At 40.6% G+C, this 9367-nt stretch overlaps 1 protein-coding gene across 1 annotated transcript in view; it reads right to left on the reverse strand.

Annotated features, from left to right (window-relative positions):
• Positions 1–8914, reverse strand: part of MUSK (muscle associated receptor tyrosine kinase) — a 57183-nt gene extending 48269 nt beyond the window's left edge. The window contains exons 1-3 of the mRNA XM_005425342.2: positions 8730–8914; positions 3710–3836; positions 369–520 (exon numbers count right to left, since the gene is read on the reverse strand). Coding sequence (XP_005425399.2) covers positions 369–520; positions 3710–3836; positions 8730–8826 — 376 coding nt within the window. The 5' untranslated portion in view covers positions 8827–8914. The remainder of the gene's footprint in view (positions 1–368; positions 521–3709; positions 3837–8729) is intronic.
• Positions 8915–9367: the final 453 nt, after the last annotated feature.

Genomic DNA, 9367 nt, shown 5'->3' on the forward strand with positions numbered 1-9367 from the left:
CCATCCTCAGGAAGAAATCTTATTAGTGAAATTTTACAATTAAAATTCACCAGGGACTTACGCAGTATTGCCACAGAGGACTAATCTATCAAATTCTTTTACAGATTTTTGCACAAAGGGCATTCTTCAAACCATCTATTTTTTTCTTCTGATCTTAGAACAAATGTGTGTTATTCAAAGTAAATAATCCCAACTGCATTAAGTTATGATCCCATATGCCGTGTCTCTGACTCAAAGAACTGCACGTGTCTTCCCAAGAACATGGGTTTGCCCTGAACATGGATCTCCAGGTGCCATAGATGGCAGTCTGCTCAGGCTTTCAATTAAACACTCACATGGCATCAGGAAGAAATTGCATTCCCACTTACGCATTTTCACCTGGAGAGCCCCACAGCTCTGTGCAGCTGCTCCAACTCCATTATCTGCTGTGCAGCAGTACACCCCATCATCACTGTCCTCCACGCTCAGGATGGTCAGCAGCTGCCCATTCCTCTGGATGCTGTACCGTGTGTCAAACAGCCTGCAAGGCATAGCACGGATTGTCAGAGACAACCAGGGACAGAGAACGGGAATTGCATTTGAATATCCAGACTGCTGATATCACTACAAATGCCAATAAGCTCTACCTCTGATTTTCAACCTGCAAACAGAAGGGAAGGTGCTGAAAATGTTGAGTTCTGAATTAAGATTCAAGTTTTCACTAGACCATGCAGTTCCTGACTGTCACAAGTGTAGTGGCAATTCTTCCGCCCCCCAGACACTGGTAAAATGAGTAGGCATCATGTTTGGGGTTTTGACTGACCAAGGACAGGCATGAGCACATGCTCAGTTCCAGCCAGGTCCTGGTTTAGGTATCATTGTTCAACGTAAGAGAAAGATGCTTATATAGGAATAAGAGCTAGCTGAAATTGTTTAAAGAAACCTTATTCAGGAAAAAAAAAGCAAAAAAAAAGGGATTTTTTTTTTATTAAACAGATTAAGTTATAGGAATATTTTTAAGGTTGTGAAAAAAGACACAAACCAAAGACCATGAACTTTTGTGTCTACATCCTGGAGTAGTTTTGTCTATTTGTTTTGCAAAAAAACCACCAAACCAACAAACAAGCAAAGAAATGTGCTGAAGCCATCTGAAAGTTAGAGGATTCAAGAATAGCTATGGTTTAATGACAGCAGGCTTTAGCCTGGGTATTTCAGAGAACTGCAGAAAGCCCTGAAGCTGGATCAACAAAAATATGGGATATTATAACAAAGTATGTGGGGCAAAGAACAATTTCATATGTGAGCATGACAAGAGAAGTGTGGTATGTGAGTAGGGGGGATATGTAGATGCAAGTGGGACAGCCAAGGAAATCAGAAAGAATGATGAGAAATCAGAGAGCTGAGGTATTGATCTTCATTGCAAAGCTATGATAAATATAAAGAAATAGTATTAAAAAAAACCACAAAGAAATTCACTATTCGTAGTGTCTATTTTCACACCTTTGTTAATGCTTTTGGGAAGCACCTTCATGCAATTGGACTTTGATTCTAATGAACAGTGGAAAAAGGGTTGTGACCTGAGGATTTTATCCCAAGCAATCACAAGTATCTGACCAGTACGTATGTCAAGTTTTGTCTTTTACTATTAAAAATTGTACAGTAGTCATGCCTAATCTGAATGTACCATTATGATGGTTTAGGCATGCATTTCCTTTCAACAGCATTTCACCACTCAGAATTACATCTCCCTCCTCTTTTCCAACTTGGGAAGAAAGAGTGAAGTTATCCTCAATGTAAAAGACATGCCGACTCTGTGCCCTTCCTATCCTAAGGAAGGCTCATTGTGGGCAGCCCTGTTCTGGATGATGGGCCAGGTAACCATTTCACACAGCACAGGACACCTGCTGGTTTACTTGCACAAGTTTTGATGTCAAAAGGAAAGTCACATCCAGAAGACTACTGCTGACTATTCTTTGTGCTGGCTCTATTCCCATTGAAGTTCAAAGTTTACATACTGCTTTGTTTTGCAGGTTAATCTTGCTGTCTGTCCAGGATGCTGGGACCTTGGTAGGAGAAGAAAATTTTGGAAACAAAATAACTGATATTAATTGCTTTCAAAACCTATGCTGTTTGAAGTTTGATACACACACACACAGAGGCACAGAAATACATTTATATGGGTTTTTTTTCAGAAAAAAGTGTCCTCTGATCTGATGCTTTTCCAGTGTGCAAATACTTTCATCTGACTTTTTAGAAAGTAACAAATATATTCAGCTTATCTTTTCCTCTGTCTTTGGTCTGAGCTTTTCTATCCAGCAGTATTGAATATTAATGCCTTGTGAAATGAAACACTTGCTGTTATTAATGATGCTGCAGAAGTCCTTGTAAAGGAATGAAGCACCTGAGCTCTATGGCCTTACCAGAAGAGGTGTTTTTATCTTTATTTTCCATTTTGGTTAAAGCATTGTGTCTCAGAGAGAGAGTGGAATGGCTTTAAGAATGATGCATTTGGCTTCTGGAAGAGGGGATTGAGGTGATAAATTATCTCCATTTCAAATTACCTTAGAACACAGGGAAGAAGGATAATTTTAAAGACATGGGGAGAGAAAGACAAAGTCCTTCATGGACGGCTTTCTCTCCCTGCTTTGGTTTTCAGTCATGATGTCACCAGTGGGGAAGGAATTAGGAGAAAGGTGATCTGATTTGGAAATAACATCCATGGAAGTTCAGAACTCCATGCTGGAACAAAGTCAGGATCAGATTAGGGCCAAATTTTGCTGAGATTGTTGACAATGAAAAAAAAATACTTCTGAAGGCCTATATTCATATTTGTAACTTTCTGCTTTGTCTTACTCTAAAGCAGTTTTCCAAACAGTGAGACCTCCTTCTGCTGCGGACTTGTTTGAGCTTCCTATGCCATTGGTTCCAAAGCTTTTTGGATGTTTTACCACAATAGTGAGAACCATGCTTCAGGTGATCATCTGCCCAACATGCACCTGTCCTGTGGAGGCTGGGTATTGACTATGTTACACAAAGTTGTGCTGTGCTGCATTTTCCGTCACAGAGTAAGGCACTTACAGCCATTTAGAATGAGAAACTGATGTGAAGCCATGTGGCAGATGTAATGTGATTTCAGAGCTAGAAGATCAAGTACAGTTTACTTTGTAGAAACCTGTCTACAGCAAAAGAGCAAAAACAATGGTAGCAACTTCCATAACACATTTCCACACTTCCAGAAGGCTGCCTTCTCTGTTGACATCTTGATGCCTGGTTGTTAACATCTGACAGTGCAAAACAATGAGAAGACAATTTCCAGATCCAGAACTAGAAGCAAACAAGAATGGCACAGCACAACCCCTTTCATACAAAGTTTCCAAGAACACTGAGAAAGACAACAAGCCCTGCTAAGCTCCTTTTAAATATTATACAGCATCCTCCTCCTTCAAAAATGGATGAACTGAGGAAGAAAGCGCATTGAATTGTCTGAAGCTGGAGAGAAAACTCCTTGCAGCAGAAACCAGCTCTCTGCAAACTCAAATGTGTGGAGGGGCAAGAGCAACTTCAATTGCTCTTACTCCCTCAGAGATACAGAATCCTAGATAATTACAGCCATTCATTCTCTCTCCTGCCACAGACTGATTTTTATATGTCCAGATATCTCCTGTATCATGAAAAGAAGCACTGCCAATTTCGGCAGAAGGTGCTGGTGAGGGCTGGGGCTGCTTCCTACCTGATGGGAATGCTGTTGCGTGTCCATGTGATCTCTGGCTCAGGATATGACTCCACTACACAGACAAACTTGGCAACATCTTCTACCAGGGCATCCACTGTTTCCAGAGGAGTGCTGATCAAGGGAGCTGTGTGAAGAAGAGAAAATGAGAATGCCTTCTGGTGCCTACTGGAGAGTGTTACATAGCCTACCAAACACCTTTGGTGGAGGGAGATATGTCCCTGCAGAGTCACTCAACGGGATTTTCCCTTGAGGTTTTTCCATAAGATGCAAAACAGAGCAAACCAAGATCCAACAAGCTCAGTGCATCCTGTATTTCTGACTCACCTCTTCCTCGAGACTCACAGCAATAGGTGAGCATACTGCAAGGACACAGGTGAGGATGTCCCACTGCCATAAGGGTGGCATTGCATAGGCTGGAAGTGCAAGGTGCAGCACACAAATTGAAGCCAAGCTGACCTGCCCCTGGAGTGGGAAGAGTACCTCCTTATTAGTGCTTGAGATGTGGGCTTTTTTTGTCAATATTACAGGATTTATTCACTCAACTATTTATCTTTGAAGAAAAAACAAAAAAACAAAACCAACAGCAACAACAAAAAACCTGTTCTATCCAAACACCAAACTCATTATATAGCACTACATTTTTCTAAGCCAGGCTCACAAAGACCATTCAGGTCATTCAGATTTGTGTCATGTTGTGAGAGTCTGTCTGAATTTTCCCTCATCTACCTCACGATCATCATTTGGGGGACCACTGAAGAGAAGACCCCACCTATCTAAAATCTCTGGCTCTGAAGGAGAAAGTCACATGCCAAAGGCCCTGAGACGTGAAAGCACAGTGTTAAGTAATTGTTTTCACAGGTGTTGTATGCTGTATGCTGTACTGAACCCAATGAGAAGAAGAAGCGGCACCGTGCCCTTTTTGCAACAATGGCCTTGGAAACTGTCCCACCTCTTGGCCTGGCTGGACTTCTCCTGAGTTTCAGGTGGTGTCCCAGAGAAGACCCTCACCTGTTTTACAACCACCGTGACAGACAGACTGAGATGTAAGAAGCCTCTCCATCAAGGACTGAGACATGAAACCTCCATGTGAAAAGGCCCCTCTCCTCCTTCCAAGGACTGGGACTGAAACCCCCAAGCCGGGGGAGGTGTGTGGGGGAGGCAAGCTGACCAAAGCGAGATGTTTGCCTGCAGGTTGTGACCACTGGACCATGAAAACAATGGCTCTCGTTTACTGCTGAGAACATGGACTGCCTGTTACATCTATTCCTTATTGTATCTGTTTCCCCCCCACACACACACAATTTTCAATATCATAATAAAAACCTCTGAGTTAGCTAGAGATTTTGAGATCTCCCCAGTGTAACAGGCAGATCCTCAACCGGACTGGACCAAAGGACTTCATCTCTACATTTGGTAGCTATAACCCCCTCTTTCTCTCTCTCTTTTATCTCTCTTTCTCTTTTTCTCTCCCTTAATCCCTCTATCACATTTTGCTGTGGTCATTCGATAAAGGTGTATTTGTTTTGATTATTACTGCAAGCCCCCTTGTACCGTGTTGGTTTTTTGCACCCTGAGATCACCACTACAAACCATCACAACATCTGTTTACTAGGACAGATCGTGACACATGTCTAGGACTCATTCTCATTTTCTCACATTTTCTAACCAAGAAGTATGAGGGTTAGAAGTTTAATAGCTATGTCTAATGCTTATTATCATAAACCTGTAGTCATACATAAGTTGAATGTATCTTAAGAAACATTTGCCATTGCTCTGGTGAAAGACTTGAAGCACAGCTGGAAGGGATCAAAGCATAAGCCTAGTCACTCGCTTTCCCTGCTTATGTTATTCATTGCAGCCACTGCCTCCAAAAACACTTGAATTTCTTGACCAATGGCTGCAAGAGACACACATCCATATTGGTTGGACTGGATTTCATGACAAACGTGCTGAGATAAACTAGTTTTTACTATATTCCTGAAACACTACCTTGAAAATACATCATGGATTCAGGAGTCTTCCTGTTCCTCACTGAGCATAACAGTTTCTGGCCCATTATTTTCTCACAGAGAATCCCAACTGCTATGTATCTACTGACCCTCCACAGTACAATGAGATTCAAATTCAGGCAAAAAATAAACTATAACCATTTTACCCTTCCCTCCCTAAGGAATGGGCAAAAGAGAAGACATTCCAATTCAAGAGACTGAGAATAATAGAAAGTCAATACCTGAATCCTTTTCAATTCACATGGAAGTCAAAATTAGAACGTCTTTGGAGTTCTGGAATGAAGCTAGAGGAAGAAAGGATCAGCTTCCACTATCAGGTTTATGTAAAACTCTAAACGCTTTTGACGCTTGATTAGAATGAATTTGCCTCAATAATATTTCTAGACTGTATGACTTTGGATAGTATCATTGATTAACAATAATGACTATACCTATGTAAATCTCAAAACGACATCTAAGATAGCTTTAAAGGTCATATGGATGAAACTTCAATTAGAACAAGTCTGCGACGAGTTCCTTGTTTAAGATCACTGCTTCAAATTGTCTTTATTAGGTCATTTTGGGTCACATTAAACAGATATAACCATCTGTATTGTTCCCCATATGAATCCCATGCCAGTGAAACCAAATGGAAGACTTCTATAAGGTCTTCATTTTCCTACTACTGAAGGTTGTCTTAGGAGAATAACCCCCACTAATGGTTATCCTCTCTGCTTTAAAAGAGACGTTGCTATTTTGTGGCAAAGTTTATCAGGTTTTATGGCATTAACCCCAGAGTGTTGCAATCTAATTTTATATAGTACAGTTTTGTTGCTGTTGTCCACATTCCTTGATCTCTGGGAGGATGCTTTTCTAACCCTGAGAAATCTAAATTTTTACAGTAATAATAATTCAAAGCAACCAGTTTTATAACTGTTGTAACAGTAAAAAAAGCCACTCCCACAAGTAATAAAGTTACATTTGTGCCAAAAGCTGGTATGCATAATGACAGTATTTTATTCCTTGGAAAAACAAGACCTATCGGATTTCTATATTAAATAAATTCTCTAGAAACAGTTACATACTTTTAAGTGTGTCTTTTATTCAGTAGATGACAGAATATTGCATAGGCATAGTCTGACCTGCTCCCTTTTGAAAGCCAGCATACAGATTTTTGGGCAGAATGAAGCCACATGCTTCTAAGAAAATAGTGTCCAAACTGACACAACTACAGTGACAGAAAAAGAAATCATTTTAAAGCTGCCTTCCCAATTCTCCATCTTCAGAGAGCAACCATGACAGCAACAGGGATGTATAACTTTCTTTTATGCTCTTTTCACCTTTGTGATACTTAACCCAAGCAAGGACAGCAAGCAGCGGACCTTGCCGTCATTTTGTGAGACAGCAACAGAGTTCCAAAATGGCTGAGATGGTACTTACATCTAAAAGTCATTCAAACAGCTTGGGTGTTGGTGTCAGTCCATGTTTTCTTCAGAAAACACTCTGAACTCATTAGGTGTGCATTACCATATTTTAACATAGGAAAATAAAATCTGAACAATGTACGGACATATCTACCATCACATAGAAATGGAGCCAGGCCTTTCCATGTGCATATACTAGGCCTTTCTCATATTTTTAAGGTATCCTTGTGGCTTTAAATAAATTGAAAATAAATTAAACTATATATGTGTAAAGCTACACAGGTGCCATTTTTCTGGATGTCAGCTGTAGTTTCCCGAGATAGAAAAATGACCCAAGGCTGGTCACGAGTCCATAAGAAAGCCAAATCCCCTTCTGTCCCCAGCCCACCAGAAGCTTCCAAATGTGTTGGCTTTGGATTTGGATTCACACTTTTGAAACCAGACCAACCAGGTAAACAAAACAATACAGAAAATAGAACCAGTCCCTCTCCAACATTGCAGACACCTGGAGAAACTGCAGTTCGTATGATAAAAAACAGCTCAGCTGTGATGTCCTAGAAAAGGCAATGTATCTATTCATTACCCTGCGATGCATAAAAAAAAAATCTATCCCTGTTCTCTTTGTTTTTCTTGTCTCTCTACTACCACTTATCTTACCACAATATTCATAAACATTAAGTTCACAAATTTACTTCAGTGCCTTACAAATATACCCATATTTTTATTTCGAAACATTTTTATAAAGACATATTATTTCTCTTTTTTTCATTTTGGGAATAACCTGACTTACAATTGTAAAAGCATAGCCCTACAAGAGCAGCAATGTTGGCCTAACATGTGAATACTGGCATTCCCCTTAAGATTTCATTTTGTTTTCCTGAAGCTGCAAAGTCTCTAGTAAGCCTTGAATTTCAAAAGCTTTGAAGTGTAAATCTGAATCACCGTTCAGAAAAAATTGCTGTCTGCAGCTTCACCAAACGGAACATCCAGAATGGTACCACAGTTGCATTTTGTACCTCAAAGACTTTTCTAAACAGATTTTTTACCAATTCTTTTGTTAGCTAAAAGTATGTGAGCATATGCCCATATGCATGTGTGTGCACAAGTTTGGAGGAAGGTATAATAACTTCTGTGTTATATGTTATAACAAACAGTGCATATTTGTACAAATATACGTATTCTTTGTAAAGACATCATAGATATTTATTTATTTTGAAGCTTTATATACTTAAAAACCTATACAGGTGTGCTAAACACAACAGATCTAGTGCTCTGCAGCAACTGGTGCTACCAACCATTAACACTTCTGAGCTTGCTTTCACAGGAGAAATTTACATCCCACACAAGCTGAACCCAAAGGTCTCCCCTGCCTATTACAATGGATTATGTGCTCTTCACAGACAAAGAATTCAATTCCAAACACAAATATGAGAATATTTTCTCTGCTATCCTTCTAAAAGCAGAGCAGTGACCATTGAAAGCAGACCATTTTTGTCCTTTTTGGGAACGCTACAGCACCACCCTCCCCACTGTTAGCAGAGACACCTTCCCCTTTGCAAAACCTCCTTCAGCAAATGGCAGAAGAAGAGCAGGGAAAAAGCAAACCTTTCAGAAGTGTCTCAGCCAAGCTGAGGGCTGCCAGGGTGAGGACGTGCAACAGGGGCACCTTCAGCAGGTCATTCATGTTTGATCCAGAAGGCATCCAGCTCCTTCAGGCAAGGCGTGCAGACTTCCCAGCCGGCTGCATTTCGGAAGCAGTGTTCAAGCAGAGCTTCTCAGCAAGTGATAGAGTGGGGTCTGAGGGATCTAAGTATAATCAGGAATTCTCCCACCCAGTGGTGGTGACGGACGTGACCAGCTGGTGTGTATCCACTTTGGTCAGTGTGAAAGCGTAGGGCTCATGAAACAAGAGAAAGCAAATCCCTTCTGAATTCCTTCTAAGTAAACAGAGAACAGTACAATGGGCAATGCATTTCCAGGGTAGTACCCTACCCCAGTGTTGCAAAGTCATCAGACTTTTATTCCAAAACACTGTAAGTGCAATAGTAGGAAAAAATGCTTGCCACTGCCTTTTCCTTCGTCTTAGTCACCCTCTTTTCCAGTTTTTCTCCTCTCACTCACACACATTCCCTCTTATTATAACCTTTCAAGATTGGCTGTAATATGCCACCTGTTGCACTGCTGATAGTATTTCTTTTCTTAACAGATGCATTTGCTGGAGCAGAAGAGGTTGGCATTGGTGA

Source organism: Geospiza fortis, unplaced genomic scaffold (assembly GCF_000277835.1).
Source record: "Geospiza fortis unplaced genomic scaffold, GeoFor_1.0 scaffold203, whole genome shotgun sequence".
Taxonomy (NCBI): domain Eukaryota; kingdom Metazoa; phylum Chordata; class Aves; order Passeriformes; family Thraupidae; genus Geospiza; species Geospiza fortis.